Below are 22,369 nucleotides of genomic sequence, written 5' to 3' on the forward strand. Positions count from 1 at the left end.
TAAGGCAGTAAGAATAACCAGACAACCCAAGCAGTCAACCCCCGTTATCCCAAATCCCAGACCCACACCACACATGGCCACACCGGGATGTTGGTCTCAAAGTGAATCCTCCCCCCGGTGACACAACCCCAAGAGGCTGAAAACGCCGCATGAAGCCCGACAGGCACAACCGAGAGACTTCGGGGAGCATCGCTCCAGCGGCAGCCTCACCGGGACGGTCACAAAAGATCAGCCCGACCACCCAGGCAGCAAACAAACTGTAACTAGTATTTAGGAAATAGAATAAAGGGACAGGGCACACGCAGTAGTTTTTCTGGGCATGGCTGCTTCGCTTTTAGTGTGTGCTGCTTAAGGACCTCCTGGGTTCCTTTCGTATACAGAAAGTTACAGCTCTCATCCACAAGTGATGAAATTGTACCCAAATCTGTTCAGTCTCTGGATTTTCTGGCTTCCCGCAGCGAGTGCCACCGTTTAATTTTGTGTTATACAAAATATTAATTATTCCTGCTTCATTTAAACCTATGACCTGATAATTTCCTCCTTGCTCTTGTTGTAAGCAATTGTCCCCATCTTTTCCTGCAGCATTTACTATCTTCCACACAGCACCTTCAGTTGTCATTCCTCCAGATGGAAAATTTCCTTTCCATCAGCCACCTTCCCTTGGCAGAGGAGGTTTTATTTGTCTGGTTCATCTAGCGTCTGTTTGTTTTTTGGGTTTGTTTGGGTTTGTTGTTTTTTTTTTTTTTTTTTTTTTTAAGTTCTGCTGAAAACTTTGTGAGCTGGTGTGATCAGAGCCAGCACCTCTCCAGGAAGCAAACATCACAGCTGCACGCGGAGCAAACCTACATTTTCTCTTTTGCTCTTTTCTTAGCGATTCCCAGCTTTGTTGCTGCACTGACGTCTCTTGAGCCCCGACCTCGGCGCGAGGCACCAGATGCCTTTGAGGGAGGTTGGCAGGTGAGTTGGTCTTGGCACAGATATCAGCACTGACCTGTCCAGTTAACTCCTGCTTTTTTAGTACCATGAACATCAAAAAAACGCCTTCACTCGGCCTTAAATCTGCACTGGTTCAGACGACAGCCTGAATCCCAGCATGGATTTCATCCTCTCTCCTCCCAGGAACCCCAAGCAGGGGGTCAAAACAAGCCACCGACTTCCTCACCTCTATAATCAATCACTGAGCAGCCCAAGTTCATTTTGGGGAGTTTTCCAACACAATACCTAGTGTTTAAAATACCAGCAACAGATTCTCATATATTCACCATTCATATAATTAATTCCTGTATCTCACGATATTGCCCTAAAAAGAAAGGATATTTTTACTGCCATGGAAAAGGTATATTAACCACAGTCATCAAATACTTTTAAGTTTGCATCCTCCAAGCCACAACTGCAGAGAGAAGAGCGAGCATAAGGAACAGATAAAAGCATTTCTTTGCCACCGCTGCTGCTCTACAAAGTTGAAGTTGTCAAGAGGCCGATGCATGAGCTGACAAAAAACAAGGGGGGATGCAGGTACAATATGGTGAGCAGAGGAGACTGGAATTATTCAAGAGCTTACAGTAATGCAAACGGAGGGTGATTACAGAAATCTGATTTTCAGGACAGATAAACAGCACGGGGCTACACCGAGCACATGCCTGCTCTTTCCATGGGGTGACGGAGCTGGATACCGTGTGGGCAAATCAAATTTACTATGACTTCACCAACACTTTATAAACCCAACTAGAAATAGGAATGCCAGATTTGGCTGAGCAGAGGCTAGAGGCAAGTCGTCCAGCCGGGTCTGGGACCCTTTTGTCCTAATGTTACACTATACATTTCTTCTGGAGGAATTAAGTGCCACATGGTAATTGAGGAGAGAGCTAAGACAGCAACTCAGCTCTACTCTCACTTTCTGCCGCTAATCCACCCGGTATCACTAGGCAGGTTTCTCACCAGTGAAGCAGGATGAGGACAGCGAGCTTTCTCAGGTGACATCTATCAGTACTTACTTATGTCCCAGCTCACAGCTCATTACCAAAATAGTCCCCGGCTACGCACTGGGTAGTGGGGAAACCAGAGCTCCTTCAGTTACAAGAGGGAACAGCAAAGTCTCCCATCTCACACTTGGTCTGGGTATAGGTTTTGCTGTTTCTTAAAAATAGAAATGAAAATGAGCCCTGTGAAAATGGCATCTTTCAGTGCACAGCTCAAGCTAGCCAGTAGTCAAGTTAAAAACATTTTTGTACCTGTTTATTTCAAGAGAACTACTGGGGGAAAAGACTCTTTTCATCCACCCCAAAATAGTCTCCCAGTAGTCAAGATATTTGCAGAGTTAACCTGATTTGCCAGTCCTACATCCCATCAAATCTCAAACGCTAGGAAAGCAGTGAGGGACCACTGATTTCTGCAGAAACAAATGAATGGAGGACCCCAGCTCACACTCGAGCATGTTTTATCTTCAGCAGCGACTCAAGTGTGGCTCATCTTTAAAACTCTTCCAGAAAGAGGTCAAGCTTTTTTTTTCCCCTCCCTTCCATTAATTCCACACTAGCACATTGCCCCTTTTTGGATGCAAGGAGAGAAGGACTCCAGAGGACCTTGGAGCACCAGGAAGCAAAGACACCCTCCTCCCTCTCCTGGGTGCTCCTCGCCTGCTGAAAACTGTACGGAGCCAAAAAGCTGCTCCGCATGGTGAGACTGCCCCGGCGCTCATAAGCTGGAGACACCTCAGAACCACCTGACTTGAACCCAGCCATCTCCTCCCCAGACGTGCCACCTCCACCAGAGCCCCCACGTTCCTGAGCACCAGCGGGGAATGCCAAGGTCGGGCTCTTGCCGCATCCCCCTGCAGCAGGCAGGACAGCAGGCAGCGCCCGTGAACGGAGACCGCCGTAAGGACTCTCCTCGCGTTCTTCCCCAGAAGGGCAGGCAACGTTACACAGACCTGCTTCTCTGTCCTCCTCACCTGCCCCCTGCAATACTCTCCCAGCCTTCTGGCCTCCCAGAGCCATCGATGCTCCCTCCTTGTGGGCACAAATCCATGTGGCTGCTCACTACCCTTCGCGCCCACCAGCCAAGAGAGCCCCAAGGCATCAACCTGGGCTCTGCAGAGCAGCCCTGGGAAACACAGGGGTTTTGGGGATCGCTCAGGATAAGAGGAATCAACTCAGAAGACTCCCCACATGAGCAGACCTGAAGGACCTAAGGACTTCTTCAGCAAATCCACAGCCTCGTCCCTCCACTTGTAAACACCCACCCCAAGGCTCTGCGCAACGCCCGGCACTCATAGGGACACAACACTAGGAATTTTATTTCAATTCAAGCAAAACAGTCAAACCTAACACACATTTGTTCTTTACCTTAATTAAAAGATCTCTAATTGGGACAAAACACCGTCAGCCAAGTGAACATTAAAGGTCCTCAGCTCTAACTCCACAGCACAAAGATTCAGTGCCCATTTACAGAGTGTCTTATCCCCTTGGTCAAGATCAGAAAAGCCTGGAAAAACAAGAGTTTGTTTTGGTTATCTCCCATCAGCTCCCAGGCCTGGATGACAGCATTGCCCCGCAAACAGCTGAGTCAGCGCAACCATGAGGCAGCGCAGGAACGAGCATCTGCACCCAAAATCAGCACCGCTGCCGCACTGCCCTTACCCTGAAAGTACGGCCTGAGCTCACGGGAGTTAGGAAGTCAGCACGTCCAGAGCCCTAAGGCAGGAAGTCTCTGCATTTGCTATTTTTATGTAAAGACACACACCAAAATAACTGCGTACGACTCCGGAGGCAGCATCGCTGACATCCTCCTGCAGCCCCGGGCTGGGCGGGAGCTCAGCAGCTGGCTGCCTGCTCCGCTCCACGCCTGCCCTCACATCGCCCACGGCCCGATGTTCGGAAAGGCGAAGGTAAAGGCGTGCACCAACCTCTCCCGCACACGAGATCCTTCTTCAAACGCCTGCTCAGCTAAAGGACTCGCTTCCCGCGCCAGGATAAGTGATGCTCACAGGACCGACAGCCATCGCACCCAGCTCGCTACAGCCGTGACCTGGCACAATGTCATGCTCTGCCACGCAAAACACACGTGCCTAGAAACTTCCATCTTCTCCTCAGCCAGCTCTATTCTCCGTTAGCATTTACATACACTCCAGAGCTGCAATAAGGGACAGAGGGTTCACAATACTTTATGCAATTAAATAGATGGTAGCGGCCCGGAACACAGCGTACTTAAAACAATTATGGGAAACGGGTAAGTGGCTCATGCACTAATCAACTTCTGTCTGACCTTGTGGGACAGCTAATTATACAAAAGTCAGATCACATTAGTCCAGGACTGGGGGCTTATTCTCCTGCAAGTCAAACCGTTGGTGCTCTGGCATTCTGCTGCTCTCTACAAAACGTTACATTAAGCACAGGCTTTGCCTGCTCAATGCCCCTGGCAGCCAGCATCCCAAACGACCGTCCCACTGGTATGCAGACGAAAACATTAACAAGCTGCCTTCCAAAAATGTGGTTACGCTAATTTTATGTTGACCGCGTGTTTTCATAAGCCACCAGCATTAGAAAGCCGTCTCCATCCACACAGCCTCGACCGCCTCTCAGACAGAGAGAGCTGCACCCCGCAGTCACGCCACGGCGCATTGTGGTTTTGGTGTGCACGCAGCAGCGCTTCCCCTGGGGAAGCAGAGGTTTTTCTTGATGCGCTGACCCAAGCACAACCTTCCTCAGCGGTGACGTGAAAGCTGAGTTTCATGAACACTTTACACGCAGATGCGTATTCACTGCTGCAGCCGACTGCAGGTGTCCCAAAGCCCAAACCTGGACCAGGACAGCTGGATGCTACATAAGCACTGAACCAAAGAGCCCTCCCTGGTCACACCTTCACACACACCCTTTCTAAAATATATTTGGGGCATTTTCTGAAGCTACGTTTTCATTTTAAGCAGAGCATTATGAAATCAGGTGTTCGCTACATCTTTTCTCTTGTATAAGGCCTGATTTCCAGATTCAAGATAAGATCTGAAAGTGGTTCTATTTTAGGACAAAGGAGATAGCCAGCTTTTTAATACATTCATGGGTTTTGTTTTTGGCAACTTGAAGTTGTGCTTGTTTGTGGAAGAAAACCAAATGTTAATCCCAGAAGAGTTATGAACATTGAAATATTTCTAAAATATTCTGTTTGTTAAGCACTTTAACCGATCCATTACACAACAAAGCTGTAAAAATGACACTCTAGGGAGAAGCCGCGTAGCGGGGCTCTGGCACGGGGCTCTGACAGCTTTACATAATGCAGCTGGCCCAAACATACACTAATAAATACAGCACCACAGCGCAGTGTGTAGGGGGGAGAAGGGGAAATATGCATGGAGAGAGACAGCTCAACTAAATGTATACATCCTTCATCTACTGAATTATCCTAAGCTATGGGTGAATAGAAAGACACAGCTCTGGCACTGCGTGGTGAATTGGTGATCCCTGAAGTGCCACTCACCACTGCGCTTAGGGCCTCTCACAGCATTCCCCGACCACAAGGACCAACCCAACGTCTCCACAAGAAAGGCACATACGTCCTGCCTTCCAGAAGAAGCATCATTAGTTCATTTTTACTGGCTCTCTACAATTTCCAGTCATTACCAGGGGCTTTAAAGACCTGCTCAATGCTGCACAACCAGATGAGATGACGTTTGGTGCACACAGTATTGTTTAAAACCCTTTGTCTCTGTGAAACCATCAGCTAATTTTAATTGCGTACGAAATAGTATCTGCCAGGGTTTCTGCACAATTTAGCAAGCACAGAAGAGCTGGTTTACAAGGAGATTTTAAAAAGGATCCAGTTGCACGTTCGCAGACTAAGACACACTCTACCTGACTGGTTGTTCCTCATGCGGATGGCTTTCGCTTTGGCCAGCTCCAGGGCCGTGACCCAGCGCTGCCTCTCCACTTCTGAGTTCGCCTTTAAGTGGTACGTCCTTCCCCCGTTGGAAAGTACGATGTTACAAGAGTCCTCTGTATCGATATGAGCCGTGGACAGGTTGATGGTCCCGCGACACGTGTGGGCCATTTCTGCCTGCGTCCTGCATGGGAACAGAGGGAAAAGGAAGCATCAGTCCCCCCGCACCCAGCCTGTCCCCAAACCACCACCGATGCACCCTCCCGCACAGCAGAGACCCATGGAAAGATCCCGAGCAGGCAGTAAGCATATCAAAGCCACCAAAGCCAGACAAGGTCCTCGAACAGAAAAACAAGGACGGGCTGCAGCATTTAGATAGAGCTTGTTCCCTTGTACGAACATCATCCCTATCATTTAGGCTGCTGGTTTCACATCCTGCTCTGCCGATTGCTTCTGGTTGCCCTAAAAATAAAATTACCAACTGCACACCAGTGGCCTTTCTTGTCTCATCTGCATTGCTGCTTTTCTCCCTTCTCCCTGCTATCCCACCTCCAGCATCTAGTATTTTGTGGCTCTTTATATCCTCTCCCTTCAATCATTGTCTTTTGTCTAGGTGTGCTAAGATCTTGCATGCAAAGATCTCCATTTGTAAGGCAAATGAAAGCAGCACAATTCCTATTCAGCTGTTAAAAAACCTTTATGACTGGCAAAAGTGCTTAGTACAGAAGGCTCCTCTGTGGCTAACTTCCCAAAGAACCAGCCCTCCTTCCGCCCCAGCTGGGCATACCAGGGAGAACCCACCCTGCAGCAGCCTTAACCCACGACCATCCCACTGCTGACAGCTGCATCCAGGACTTCATGTCCAGGGGCCAAAGCCCCCAGTCTGTACGAGAGCAGAGCACGCCCCTGCCCCACACCACAGTTCCCTGGTCCCAGCCAGGGACAAGGCACAGCAGGTTGCTGCAAAGCGATGACCCCTCCAGCATCCACAATAGCTGCTGCTCTCTCTATCCTCAAAGTATTTCCACGTCTTCAGACATTCTTAGCTCTCCATGAGCTTTCAGCTTTATCAAATCTGAAATGATCACTGGATTTTTTTATTTATGAGTTTTCCTCTTTCCCCTCGCCGGCTCTCGCGGCCCCAGGCGAGCAGCCGGTCCCACGCTGCCTGCTCGCCAAGGCGGCAGCAGGTATCGCGCCGGCTGAGAGCTGCCTTCTTGCACCCAGAGAGACGCTTTGTCTTTTCAGAGCATGCAAGCTGTGGAAGAGCCACATAGAAACCGACAGCCACTTCTTAAAACATGACTTAACATAGTGTTTTCAGGAGCAACTAAAGTCACTTTTTAAAAAAAAAAAAGTCACGAAGACTAGGTTTTTAAAGGCACTTGGGCACAAAGATAAATGCCTAAGTAGTTCCAAAAGTGCCTCTACACCCACTGCTGCATTGCAGACGCCTAAAATAGCTCTACAAGCATTGAGCCAGAGAGTCCTCAAGGTTTCCCACCAGCCCTGCAGACACGCTCAGACCAGCCAGCGCAGGCACAGCCAACAGCGTCACCAACGACGTACAAACCCCGCCAACACAGGGGCAAGCACCGCAGCCACGGCCTCCTCCACCCCGCTCCCATCCTGGGGGCTGCATGGTCTCCAGCTGGGGGGTACAGAGGCTGTAACCCCCGTGTCCCTCCAGCCAGGAGGGGCTGGACAGCACCTGGAAGCCAGGACCTTTGGACCAGATTAATCCAGAGTATTCTCCTTGATCTTCATTGTATTTTTCCATCTTTTACTTTACTCCATCTTTTATTTTGTCCATCCCCTTTCCCATCCCGTTCAGCTCTGCCACATACCCACCTCTCAATCCTCATTCCTCACCCACCTTGACACCCTTCCCACTGCCCAGCACCCTCTCCCCCTTACCACACTGCCTATCCCTCCCCAGAAAGCGGGACTACAATACACACACTTGGCATTAAGCCACTCCTGGGTCCACAACCGTTCCATGTTCCCCCCCAGCACCCACGGACCACTTACCACCTTGCATTTACACTGCGCAGCAAGGTAGGAGCCTTCCCAGCTTGTCCGTACTACCAACCTCGTTAAAGAGCTGACGTAGAACAGACATTAACACTTAGAAAACTCAAATCCTCCGTGTTTTCCTCCCTTCTGCTGCCAGCTATCACCTCCCATGGCACAGTTTAATCTTGCCCAGCATGTTCACCATTTTCACCCATATAAGTAGTCAAAGGTCCTAGAAGAGTTTTAAAGACCCTAAATCCCCCTAAGTCCAGGTGACCATCCTGGGGGAAAGAGATGGGAGCAGGACGATGCTATCATAGGATATATGAGCCTCATGTACTTTTAAATGCCTCTTGTCTGAGTCACTTCCAGAGTCCTCTCTCCGACCCTTTTCCTGACGTTAAGACATGCTGGAATTGGGTAGATGTCAGACAATCATTGGAAGGATTTTGCTAGTATTTCAGCAAAATACATTACTGCACAGTTGCTCATTAAGTTGCAGTGGCAGGAGGAATCACAGTCATTTGTAGGAATTACCAGTTCCTTTCCTTCCCCCTCAAGCCCCGCAGCACAGTTCTTACCCAGGAATGTCCCCACAAGTCCATCATTCCTCAGTTCTTGTGGATGGATGCCTGTTTGAAACACCCTGGGGGTACCGAGGGAACCACGAGGTTCAGTGGCAGGACAGGCTCTTGCCTCATCACACCTCATCAGCCTCGGCATTTTACAGAGCAGTTTGCATCGGCCCCAGGCAGCTGGCGTGAGCGCCATGCCTGAGGACGACCCTCCTGAAACCATTCGCTCAGGGCAGTGAAGTATCTCGGAGCACAAGATCTAGCGAAGAACTGGTGCTCCTCACGCACCCGAGTGCTTCTTAAAGAAGTTCAACCTTGTTACGTGAAGTATTTTCCAAACAGTACACAAGGAGGGGGGGAAAAACCACTTATTTCCAACTGGTTTTGAAGGCTTCAAGGCTATTGTTGCATGATAAAGCACCTAACACTCTCACCTCACCCCAGATGCATGAGACTGCTTCAGGCTCCAGAAGCAGAAAGCCACCCTTGCTCACAGCCCTGAATCACCAGTTACGTAGCTCTGCTTCAAGTCCCATGTCTCTCTCTCTCCCCACCACCCTTCCACTATTTTTCTCCACTTCTTCCTTGCTTCTTTACCCTAGGTGTCTTAACCCAGCTATTTGCTGCTAAAAATATGGCACCCCCAGACCCAGAAGGTGATAGTTCATCCTATCATCCGTCCATGGATTTAAGTTGTCCCAGCTGGGCAGATGTCTTTGCTGATCTTCACATGGCAATGCCAAGTCTCTTCCTCTGACCCTGATCCACCTCTATACACAGAAACCTTCCCATCTTCATTCAGCTTCACATTTTATCAGGGCATTCCCAGTCACTCCTTTTTTTCACTGGTAACAGCCTCCCTCCATCTCAACAGCAGCCACCCATCACCCTGCTGCACAGCTCTTCTCAACTCTCAGGTCACTAATGACACATCCATAAGTGTGCACTGAAGTCCAAAAGTGATCACTGGCCACAGCTTTTCCAAAATTTTAAAATCAAGTCACATCTTTAAAGCCAGGAGCTGAACAAGTCATCAGCTGCTGAGCACTGGAAGCTTACATGAAGACACACAACACCAGCCCGGCAAGTACAAGACCATTCCCACGTGCCAGGTGCATCTCCCCTTATTCCTGAAAGGTTCAAGGCAGTTTGCACGTTGCTTCCTTCTCCACGGTCTTGAGCACGGTGACAGCCCCATCACATCACACGGGCAGGGGTACGGCGAATCTCTGATTACCAACGTGGTCCACATGCAGCATCTGTAAAAGCCACCACGGGCTCGCGATGGGCTTCCTAAACCTTCTGGCCCTGCTCCACATGCTGATGTAGTGGGAGAGCAAGACCTTGGCTCTTATTCCGCAAGTACTTCTGCATCACCAGGCAGAAGTCTCCAGGTCTCCTGAAGGAGGTTTTACAGGCATAGCCTGGAGTTGTTTTCAGAAAGATGGAGTTCTTTATGGGATGGAGATATGGTCCCTACTAGGGGAGAAAGGGCAGCAATCCAGAGATATACTCACTATCAACCTTATTGCCGGGGTTGCGTGTTATGCAGAAGGAAGCCATTCTGGCTGAACACGAACTGAAATCCCCGAATCCCCACAACCCAGCTACGGTATTCCGAGGACTTCTCTCACCTGCTCAGCCCTGACACTGTTTTGCAGAACAGATTTAACCTAGGGTCACATCCAGGCTCAACGTGCAGACACAGAAGCCATGCAGAAACAAAAGCCTCTTGGTACCTCCTGAGGACTTATGGTCCATGTCTCACAGCACCACAGGTGAAGTTCAAACCCAGCGTACAGTGTGGTTATGCTTGTTTGCAGCAGGGAGAATTTGGCTCCAAATGAAATCAAGCACTGATTTTCATTTCCAAAGTCATCCTCCTCGTGATGCAGCACGTACTGACGTGTTCCCAGGAGGGATTACTTCCCACCTTGAGAGAACTGCTAAAACGATTTTCTCTTCTACACAAAACAAAGGTCTCCAAGGTGACTTCACTAAATTGATTGAAGTCATATTAAACAGCCTTGCTCTCCCACCCAAGAAAACTGTTTTGGTACAGGTTGCTGTTCTTTAAGCTACCTTCCCATGCCAATCTGCATGGGAAATCAATTCCTATCAATCAGCACCCACACAGGAGGCAAGCGCCTGACCCAGCCCTCAGCCAACAAGCAAGCAACCTCCCCTGCCGCATGCAGGAAAAAAGTAAGAGGTGCCCTTCAGAAGCACTCGTGGTCAGATGGATCTGCTTATTCACCACTAGCAGCTCAACTATTGCATAATGTGATCCAGGCAGATTTTCTAATTCTCCACTTTCTGCAATAATCTGAGCGCTGCGCATATGGGAGAGCACGTGGGCAGGCTGCAAAAAAGCTGAAGGGAGGTTAAATGTGGACATAGACCACACAGAGGTGGATGCTGCTGAATATCTGGGATTTTTCTGCTGCTCCCTCACATTGCTAATCAATGGGATTCACCTTCAGAGATACAAAATTATAGCTGTTCACGGGAGAGATGGAAGATGACTGCCTTGCATGTAGCCCTTGCCGACATACGTGGTGAGAGGGGCTATGCAACGTGAGGGGGAAAAAAAAAAAATACCTGCAGGTGTTAAAAAGCAGGGAGAGTTGAACTAAAGCGCCCATCCAGCAAGGGGAAAGCTAACATCCCGGGTGAATATAACCCCTTCCCCCCAGAACACAGCAGCGAGATCCTCAAAGCACCGGAGCAAACTCCACAGAAGCCTTGAGCTGTTAACCGAGGCGCAGGCTACCGTGCCCTGCACAGCCCGTGCACGTGGCTCCAGACAAAAAAGGCCATGAGCTGTGGAGACAGATGTCACGGCTTATTCCCAAAGCCACTCTTGTGGCAAGAACGGTGCTACTCATAGATACATCAGGATCATGAGAAAGGAGATTTCTTACTCTAAAAGCACAAATATACTTTCTCACAATGCCAGCAGGTCCCTATTTCAGCTGTCAGACTTGCTCTGGATGCATGGGTCCCAATTCCTGCACAGATTTTGTCAAAGATATTCAGAATCTCTGAATACAGCCATATTTGCTTTTTCGACAGCATGTAGGACACAGCAATAGAAATTTCAGACTGGCATCATCACTCAGGCACCCTACCCACAAGTACAGCAAAGCTCTTATATCACAGCGATTTGCAGAATGCCAGATTTTGCAAAAACCTTCAAAGATCTTCCCCCTTTTCCTTTTCCTTTTTTTTTTTGGGACTGAAAAAGCTGCTTCAGCTATTTTAATACCACAAATCTAAACATACAGAGCTTGACAAGACAACTTATCAGCACCAGTTACTTAAAAAGGCTTTCAGTATAAAACTCCTGGAGTCTAAATTTTAGCAACTCATATTCTGCAGCCTGACAGATCAGCTACATGCTGTAGCACAATAAAAGAACAGCAAATCACGATTTAAAGACCTGCTTTCCAGTTCTGAAGGAATACTTGAGCTACACGAAGCCGCTCAGTATGCCAGCGCTAAGCAAGAGAAAGATGGTCCCACTTTTCAACACCTGTAAGAAATCTTACTATATACAAAACAATGAAATTCCTTTGTTAAGAGCTCAGAAGACAGATTTATCAACAGAGCAAAGAGAAGAAGGTGAAAAAGTAGACAACAAAATGTTTTTCATCTACTAGCTCCACAGCTTTTGTTTCGGTGATATCACAACAGCCAAAGATTTAGCTTCGGATGCTGGTAATACGTTGTTCATACGGATTTTGTAACTATAACTGCGCAGCTCTGCTGGAAGTTAATAGGACGCAGCAAGCAATAAACAGGCCCGGCTCACACTCTGCTCCCAAGCATCGTTCATTTAAAGCAAGCAAGCATGACAGATGCTCGTGGAATTTCTCTGCTAAGCTTTCCTTTCCACCAGCAAGGCTCAACACCATTTCTGGGTAGCCTCATCTCCCCTAAAACTCCTCTTCTCTTTTTCTCACAGCTCAGACGGAGTTGGGCAAAGAACCCCAGCAGGGAACCGAGACTGCTCTGCACAGCACCCGCTTTCCAGGCAGCCAGTGGTATTTCAGTGTGCTTTATAGCTTGAGCACTGACAAGGAGGTCAGGGAGAGCACAGCAGCCCGACTTTGAGAGGGGAGCGTGCATCTGCAACCCTGGCAGCTCAAGAGCTGCTTCAGTTCAACCGAGCAGAGTGGGTATGACGCGTGTAGGGACCTTGTTACGTTATGTCCTGGCTAGGAGCATCCAGCTTCACGAGGGTGCTAAAAACACGCAGGCTAGTGAGTGCGCAGCTCTCCAAAGCAGCTTATCCACAAAAAACTCAGCAGGACGCTATGCAAACACTGACCTGAGGCTTCTCTCCTAAGCTGGGAGGGCCAATACTGCCTGCTTGCAGGTTCCCAGCATCACTCCGTATCGCTAGGCACCTTCACAGAAAAATCCAAATGCAATTTAAGTTACACCCAGAAAAATGACCTCCTGAAATATGCTCGCTCTCTCTTCCTAGAGATCTTTCTCCTATTATCTCAAAATCATTTGCTTGCTATAAGCCTCAGTAACCAGCACACCTGATTCTACATCTTAAATGCTAAATTCCCATCTTACCACTCTTACAGCCGTTCTGCTTTCTGGGGTAAATGTAGGTCACTGCAGGGTTCCAACTTGTCCCCGTGCTGAGGGCCGCAGCCACCTCCCCGTGACAGCCTCGGAGAAGCACATGGTGAGCGGCATTTAAAGACTCACACGTTCTTGTCTTTCCTGTTCCAGAGTATCCTTCACCTTGGGGTTTTGCTCACTGCAGTTACGCCACAACAAATAAAATTTGGGTACGTACATTAGAGGCTGCATCTGAACCTCCAAGTCTCTGACCACGCACTTAAGAGATTTCACCCCCACTGTAAGCGAGGATGCTAAAGCCAGCACGGTTCACGAGCAGCCGGCAGAGTCATTCTTCCCTTGGGAAAACAGCACTGAGTGTTTAAACAGAAATCTGCTGTGAGCTACAGCCCTGGCAACAGGCAAGAGGCATCAGCAGACATGCTAGACCATTTGCCAGGTTATCACTCAGCTGCTTGGTCACTGTTTACCAACCAGGAAATATTTTCTAATTTAAATAGCATTTACAGGAAAATCTACTGCTGTTGCTGTGCAATCATCTTGGGTTTTTTTTGTCCTTCCCTCAATGATTACTTGAGCTGCAACAGCTCACAATGGGTGGCTGAAGTTTTGCAAGGAAGTTTTACTGTCCACATTGGAGTTTTGAGTGTAGGTCCAGAAACAGCCTCCCCAGCACTGCCGGCATCACCGCGACAGCCGGTTCCTGCAGGTCACACGCTTCGGCTGGGATGATCAACACAGCGCAGGGACAAAGCCGAGCGGTTCACTGCCATCAGGGATGCTCCCAGCTTGTTCTCCGGGATTCAGGGAGAAAATAAGAAACATATGAAGAGTTTGAAAAGGAAAAGTCACAGACTGTCACGGAAGAGAGTGAAATCATTTGTGGTTGGGGGGGGGGTTTGAGTCTCTGGATGTGAGGTACAGAGACCCTACAGCAACACTGCCACTACGTGCACTGCATGAAGCTGGACACAAATCCCAGGTCCATTTCTGGAGCTGGCAAACAGACACCTCGAGGAGCTTCCCCAGTTAGCTCCACCACTACACTGAGTTCAAAGAGGTAGGAGCTCGGAAACACCTTTTGGTTGCCATATCTCAACAAAATTATGAATCTAGGCTTCCGCACTGGTGCTGCAGATCACATCCAAAAACCAATCCAACACAGCCAGAAGTGAACACCGCACCCTTGCAGCACAAACCCAACATCTCAGGGCCCCTCCAACACACCAGGAGATCTGGAAAGGATGGGATTGATAAACATGTTGGTCTGGAGATGCCGGTACACCTCTGGTGTCAAAGCAGCTCAAGGACCCAAATCACAACTCACAGCCCAAGAACTGAAGGGCGCTGTAGCAAGATGACCATTGTCAACCATCCCTGAACACCTCCATCCTGGCCGCCATGGCCACTCTACCAAATTCAGCCAGCCCAGCCTCACCTTACAGCTTAGCACTCGCACACCGCCGGGTAAACAACACTAAGCTTTGTATCCATTCCCCAGTTTTCTCAGCCAGACGATGAGGATAAACATTTCCATCCTGATCTATCGAGAAGAGAGCAAGGCAAGAGAAACTGGTAGCATGGCAGACGGACTGCAAAGCAACACATCCAGGTGGCACTTCCCCAATTAGAGAGGCAGTCCTGTTCCTGCACCTGCTCGGGGCTCCCCGACAGCCTATTCCCTCCCATGGGGGAAAGGTAAGTCCCCAGCATTTGCAACTCGGGAGCAGTAGTTCAGCACATCCCGCTCCCAGGGAGGCCGGAGAGTTTCTCTGCAGGGAGCTGTGAAAGAGCATCACGCCCTGCAAAGCACAGCGGTCCAAGATAGGCACAAATCGCTGCACTCCTACCTTGCATCGCATGACTGTAGATAGAGGGGTGAAACAGGGCAGGTATTGTTGTAACTACCAGAAAAAAAACAAAAGCACACTGAAACTCATTTAAACGTAGGCGTTTTTCTGATAGAGAAGTGGTACATCACCAGAAACAGGTAAGAAACCCAACTATAAATGGCTGCACAGCATCCCCCTGGCTGAGTCTGCTAATTGCTACTATTTCTACCAATATTTCGAAACAATGCAAGCATTTAATACACAAATCGTGCAGACCTCTCACGCTCCTATTTGTATAACAAGATGATTATTTCATCTTCGTTGACCTTTCGCACAACATGAAGACCATTCTCTGGTGGTGAAAGTGTAGATGTTTGACCCCTCTTACCACTCTATACCTGATTACACAGACCAGTCTCATCTCTGCCTTTGCTTTCTCTGCTATATGGCAACCTGGAAACATTCAGAAGTTCGGACAAAAAACACTTTTTTAACTCCTGTCTCCCCTGCAAGAGAAAGAAACTGGAAAGCCTCACAGATGATGGCCTCGCTGCTGCTTACACCACTGACCTCTCCTGACGCGGAGATTAAGACCTATTTTTCCTACTGTATCTTTCACGGATTAAGTTGAAATCAGTTTATTCATTTCATTTTCCCAACACACTGGAAAATATCATATCATTAACTAAGTTAAGGGCTCTGCAGCCATAGAGAAATATTTATACCAGCCGCATAACCGGGAAATGCCCTTTAGAGTAAGCTGCAGAGACTGCTGCAGGCAGAGGCCATAACAGAAATCAAGGACAGGGAAACAAAATAAGCAGAACTGGGCAATGCAATAGATGGGGACAGAAAAGAGGAGATGCCGAATGGATTTACACTCTGCCTGGCCCACAATAAGAGCAATGCATTGAAATACTTTCAGCAGATCTTTTTTTTTTAAGATGATGCAGAAGAATCACCGCAGTCCACAAGGGTAATCAGGCTGATCCTTTTCTTAATTAATTGAGGATGGAAATTTCTCCCAGGGGATTTTGTTTCATTACCAGGAGCGCAGGGGCAGCACAAAAGACGACGCAGTCACAAGCCTCCGTGGCGCAGAAAAGGCCATTTGCAGTGCAGCTGAGCAGCAAGGCTCGCTCTTCCCACGGGACGCTGCTCTCTGCTTGCGTTCCACAAAGCACAAACCGACTCCGGATGATGCATGGGGATTTCCATGCAGAAATCAGAGCCTAGCAAGACCATCTGGATTAGGTCAAGCTCTCTGATCCTTCGGTGAACCCGGTGGCACGGCCAGCACCCACCAGTGTTTCCACACGACGCAGGGACAGGAGCCGTGCTCCCCGTCTCGCCCCGCCAACAAAAGGCTTGTTGTGCCACCACCGCCTCCCCGGCATCGCCCGCGCCGGCCAGCAGCTCCCTCCCCACCACGGCACCAGCTTCCAGCCCCACGCCGCGCTGAGCCTGGGCAGTTCATCCGCGCTGAAATCTGGTGCTCGATTTCACAGTCACCGTCATCCCATCCTCGATACAGGAATATCTGAAATATTTCATGCAGAGCAGTCCCATAGCTGGGTTACAGAAACCCGTTTGCACAAGTGCTTCACGGCACGTTTCCCAATAAACTGAGATTTTGTCCTTTGTTCAGAATAATTGGGGGTATAAAGCCAGTGAAATCTCTGCATTCGCTTTTATGTATAAGAAATTCCAAAAAGCACTTTAAAACTGGTTTTATTTTGAGGCTAAAAGCTCATGGGCCTGAAGTTAGGGGATGTAAGCGTGGACACCAAACCTCTTGGGGTTATTACTCTCCCTTGGTTCAAGGAAAAAGGATTTTTACATCAACTCAATTCCAGAACACAAATACCCAAGAGAAAACAGGCACGTGGCTTGGGAGGTATTTTCCCAGCTTGCACAGTAAACAGTATTCACGTTCAGCACACCACAAGCTGGTTCAGCGCGGCTCTCACAAACCACAAGCTCCGCGTGACAAACAGCTCAGATATTTTTTTTCCTTCCTCTTTTTCCCTTCACCAAACCTACTAAATCACAAACAAAACCCAAACAAGCATATGGCAAGTGTTGTACTGAGATTTCTGCAGAAAGATACGGTTTACTTCTATTTAAAGGCCGATTAATCTGCAACTGTCTGCAGTCGGGATGGGCACAGATTAGTAACAATCAGATTTAAGGGAAAAAGCCTGCAATCCAGGCTGCAATCCTCACCAGCCAGAGGGATGCCCGCAGATCGGGCACTCACCGCCTCCACAGACCACGGGACTGTTCCTCCACCCTGACCCATCCAGCAGCTTCCCAAGCCAGCTTCTGGGACAAGACCCTACCCGCACGCAGGGCCCAACACTGATGAACCTCAGCCAGCACTGCACAAGCAAGGATTTAGGGGTGACTTCACTAAAGTAAAGTAACTAGACAGATGCAGTAAGCGAAGCAATCTGGATTTCACACTCCTTTCCCCAGTGCTTTGCCGCTTCAGTCTGGCTGCAACACCTACCGAGTCTTTGCAAGGCAAAACCTGGAAGACACTTCTGCTTCGCATCATTTACAAATAGACCTTGTCTCTCCGTGCTTCACAAAGACAGAAAAAAACTACAAGGGAACTCAGGGAAGGTAATTTTTCAGAAAGACATTCTCACCCATACCGCTGCAGTGTAGGACAAGGCACCCCACCCACCGCTGACACTGTGTGCCATAAAGGTTTAATGCAAAATCTCACGAGCACATTTTGCTAACATTAGCACTTTCAGGTCAGAGGCATCTTCAACGTAACAGTGAGTCTTGGAAAACTCACTGCTGACAAAGCATACAGATTTAATAGATGGTCAGGTCAAGAAAACCGAGAACACTGCCAAGCTGAAACGTCCCTGAAAACATCCAGGCTTCCCCCCTGCTTCTTTTCTTAAATAAAAGTGCAGCAGACCTGCTGACTTGATGGCCGAACAGTGCAGCTAGCCCCATTTGGCTTGTCAACTGGCAATCTCCTCCAAATATGTAATACAGAGTTCCTGAGTACAGGGCCTCTTGTTTCCTGAAAAAACAGTGTGTAAAGCCTGTATAAATGCACAGAGACTTATAAATACTTTTACTGCTAACATCAGAACCACATCAAAATGCGCAGACGTGCTCCAGTTCCCTTCCCCTCATTCCCCAAAGAGGAGATGTTCTGCTTCTACAGTGCTCCCACAAACAAGACTTCCACCCCAAATAAAAGGGTATTCTAAAAACAATCTATCCAGATGCACATTCTTCAGGATTAGCTTTTATAGCACATTTATGACTCTCCCATGCGCACAATCCAGGTTTTCTGCCAGGAAACCTCAGCAGTGGTCAGGAGGAAAAAAACTAAGCCATGATGCAGATATCGGCAAGCGCAGGACATAGTCTGGCAAAGGGACTTTGTGTTGGGTTTTTTATGGGGGGGGGGGGAAGAAAAAGAAAAAATAAAGCAATTTGAAAAAAAAAAACCAAACCACAACAGCTACCAGTAAGCATCCCCACTCCTCCCACCACATCGTGCTATCTTCTCTCCACCTCTGGAGAGGCTGGTGGTGGCCTCGGCTGATAAGGGTATCAGCCCTGTAAACAAGGGCACCCAGAAAGAGCTCTTCAAGCCGCTGGTTTGGGTGAGCGGCATCACCTGCTCCCCAGGGTGAACCGTCACCTTGTTCTGTAGGGCCAGAGAAGCTATCCGGGCTGGCATGACGCTGCACAACCGCAGCTTTGCTCCAACACAACACTGCTGCAGCCTCCCAAAAAGGGCTTTTACTCCTCCCCTTCCAGCAGAAGCAGAATTAAAAGCTGTAAAGAAACTCAGCGTGGGGAAAGCAAAGCAAAGTGTATCTGGTTGGGAAAACATCCTTGTACTTGGCCAGAAGGAAGCTCCGTAGGACCTTACCAGAGTACTAAGTGTTCCATTTACGGCAGTCAGCCTGCAGCTGATACAGAGACGTGACACACAGTTGTCCATCTCAGCCGAGAAATCCAAACCACAAGGTCAGCAGCTTTAGCAAAGCCATTGCTGCACGGGCCAGGCAGGGACAAGGCTGCAGCGAGCTGGGCTCTGCATATGGAGCTGCATCTCCTGCAACGATGTTGCTGATGCCTGTACCACCACTAGGCACAATGACAAAAAACTTCTGGGGAAAACAGAGAATTGTCTTTAGCACCAGACACACCAGTATCACCCTTGGCATTCCCTCACCTGTATTTTGAATGCACTGGATTTCCTCCCATTTAGGCTCTTCTCTGGCTAGTTGCCTAGATGTAGTTCCCAAAGATAAAACCTCAGTTCAGGGGTACATTCTGGTAACTACAAATACATACGAGAAAGTGCCAAACTGCAACCGCCAGACAGAGCCCGGAGCTTACAGCCCAGCGGGGATGCTGGCAGCTTCGCAGGAGGCAGGCACGCGCTCAGCCTTCAAGAGAACCCTGTTCTCCTCTTCTAAAAACACCAGAAGAAGCACCCCAGTTTACGGTTTTCATTACTTTCCAAGCAAAACCGCTAAAGATCCAGAGGGGAAAAAACCCACCAAAATTTGTGGGCAGCACTGCTGCCAAGTTGATTGCATCAATTAAAAGTTTATGGAAGGTCTGGTCCAGATCCCATCATCTCCACAGAAGTTAGTATAAACTAAGACCTGGGCGACGCACGACTTACACGCTTAGTGGCTCATTTTTAAGCAAGAACGAACAACAAATGACCATAATCAAGGTTAATTCGACAAATGCTCTTTCTGCAGAAGAATGCTGAAATAAATGCAATACAGCAGATGAAAGCCTCAAGCAGTAATTTTTCTTGTTAGAGCCTCTGCTTTTAAGTTTTTTACTGGTCCTTCAGCCCTTGGGAATTACGTTAAAAGATCAGAATAAAGATCAACCATAGTCAGCTCATGTTTGTATTTTCTCACCACCAATGGTGGAGTTCAAGGTCCTTAGGGCACCAAGGAGGGTGCATAGCAAGCTCACTACGCTGGACTTCAGGAGAGCAGACTTTGGCCTCCTCAGGGATCTCCGGGGCCGAAGAAAGCTGGTTAATATTCAAGGGTCACCTCCTCCAAGCTCAGGAGCGATGCATCCCAACAAGGAGGAAATCGGGCAAAAACGGCAGGAGGCCTGCATGGATGAACAAGGAGCTCCTGGACACACTCAAACACAAAAAGGAAGGCTACAGAGGGTGGAAGCAAGGACAGGCAGCCTGGGAGGAATACAGAGAAATTGTCCGAGCAGCCAGGGATCAGGTTAGGAAAGCCAAAGCTCTGAGAGAATTAAATCTGGCCAGGGACATCAAGGGCAACAAGAAAAGCTTCTATAGGTACACAGGGGGATAATAGGGAGACTAGGGAAAATGTGGGCCCTCTCTGGAACAAAACGGGAGACCTGGTTACCCAGCATATGGAGAAGACAGAGGTACTCAATGACTTTTTTGCCTCAGTCTTCACCGGCAAGTGCTCAAGCCCCACCGCCCAAGCCACAGAAGACAAAGGCAGGGACTGGGAAAATGAAGAGCCACCCACTGTAGGAGAAATCAGGTTCGAGACCATCTAAGGAACCTGAAGGTGCACAAGTCCATAGGACCTGATGAGATCCATCCACGGGTCCTGAGGGAACTGGCAGATGAAGCTGCTAAGCCACCATCCATCATATTCAAGAAGTCATGGCAGTCAGGTGAAGTTCCCACTGACTGGAAAAGGGGAAACATAACCCCCATTTTTAAAAAGGGAAAAAAGGAAGACCCAGGAACTACAGGCCAGTCAGTCTCACCTCTGTGCCCGGGAAGATCATGGAACAGATCCTCCTGGAAGCTATGCTAAGGCACGTGGAGGACTGGGAGGTGATTCAAGACAGCCAGCATGGCTTCACCAAGGGCAAGTCCTGCCTGACCAACCTAGTGGCCTTCTATGATGGAGTGACTACATCAGTGGACATGGGAGGAGCTACAGATGTCATCTCTCTGGACCTCTGTAAGGCCTTTGACACGGTCCCCCACAACACCTTTCTCTCTGAACTGGAGAGATATGGATTTAGTGGGTGGACTGTCCGGTGGATGAGGAATTGGTTGGATGGTCACATCCAGAGGGCAGTGGTCAACAGCTCAACATCCAGATGGAGATTGGTGATGAGTGGTGTCCCGCAGGGGTCCATACTGGGACCAGAACTGTTTAGTATCTTCATCAATGACATAGACAGTGGGATCAAGCACACGCTCAGCAAGTTTGCAGATGACACCAAGCTGAGTGGTGTGGTCGACACACCTGAGGGACAGGATGCCATCCAGAGGGACCTGGACAAGCTTGAGAAGTGGGCCCGTGTGAACCTCATGAGGTTCAACAAGGCCAAGTGCAGGGTCCTGCACCTGGGTCGGGGCAACCCCCAGTATCAATACAGGCTGGGGGATGAAGCGACTGAGAGCAGCCCTGCCAAGAAGGACTTGGGGGTACTGGCGGATGAAAAGCTGGACATGAGCCGACAATGTGCGTTCGCAGCCCAGAAAGCCAACCATCTCCTGGGCTGCAACAAAAGCAGTGTGGCCAGCAGGTCGAGGGAGGGGATTCTGCCCCTCTGCTCCGCCCTGGTGAGACCCCCCCTGCAGTGCTGCGTCAGGGCTGGAGCCCTCAGCACAGGACAGACATGGACCTGGTGGAGTGGGTTCAGAGGAGGCCACAAAAATGATGAGGGGATGGAACACCTCTCCTATGGAGAAAGGCTGAGAGAGACGGGGTTGTTCAGCCTGGAGAAGAGAAGGCTTCGGGGAGACATTATTGCAGCCTTTCAGTGCTTAAAGGGGCTTATATGAAAGATGGGGACAGACTTTTAGCAGGGCCTGTTGTGACAGGACAAGGGGTAATGGTTTTAAACTAAAAAAGGGGAGATTTAGACTAGATATAAGGAAGAAATGTTTTACAATGAGGGTGGTGAAACACTGGAACAAGTTCCCCAGAGAGGTGGTAGATGCCCCATCCCTGGAAACATTCAAGGTCAGGTTGGACGGGGCTCTGAGAAACCTGATCTAGTTGAAGATGTCCCTGCCCATGGCAGGGGGGTTGGCCTGGATGACCTTTAAAAGTCCCTTCCAACCCAAACCATCCTATGATTCTATGTCCAAGAACATAAGAGTGCACAGGGCACAGCACAGTCAACATTAAGACCCAATTTTTATTCCTATCCCACCGATGTGCTTTCATACTTATAATATTCAGATTGGTAAAAATATCCTGGTTTTTCAGACTATAGAGTTTAGGGGTGTATTTGCTTTGAGCACAAGACTTACCCAGTCTTTCTGAGATTGAGTATGGATAGAAGAGCTCACTTCCAAGAATTTTTCCATTGCTGCAAGCAGCTCTCTTCATGCAAGCTACCGTCCATGTTAACCTTCTCAGTACCAAATAAATTTTCTTCAGAGACACTGCATGAATTATGGCCTGTGACCTCAAACATCACTTTAAAGTCATCGCACTT

The 22,369-nt window shown here is 48.8% G+C and overlaps 1 protein-coding gene across 5 annotated transcripts in view; it reads right to left on the bottom strand.

Moving 5' to 3' along the window:
* Positions 1-22,369, bottom strand: part of OSBP2 (oxysterol binding protein 2) — a 127,634-nt gene that overhangs the window by 88,654 nt on the left and 16,611 nt on the right. For 3 of the 5 annotated variants that reach the window (XM_075167152.1, XM_075167151.1, XM_075167150.1), the window contains exon 3: positions 5,844-6,052. The exons of 1 other annotated variant lie outside the window; for it this stretch is intronic. In XM_075167152.1, the coding sequence (XP_075023253.1) occupies positions 5,844-6,052 (209 nt within the window). Of the gene's footprint in view, positions 1-5,843; positions 6,053-18,806; positions 19,011-22,369 lie in introns of those variants that run through there. One more of the 5 variants, XM_075167153.1, reaches the window with a different exon arrangement.

This window comes from Calonectris borealis, chromosome 18 (genome assembly GCF_964195595.1).
Source record: "Calonectris borealis chromosome 18, bCalBor7.hap1.2, whole genome shotgun sequence".
In the NCBI taxonomy this organism is placed as follows: domain Eukaryota; kingdom Metazoa; phylum Chordata; class Aves; order Procellariiformes; family Procellariidae; genus Calonectris; species Calonectris borealis.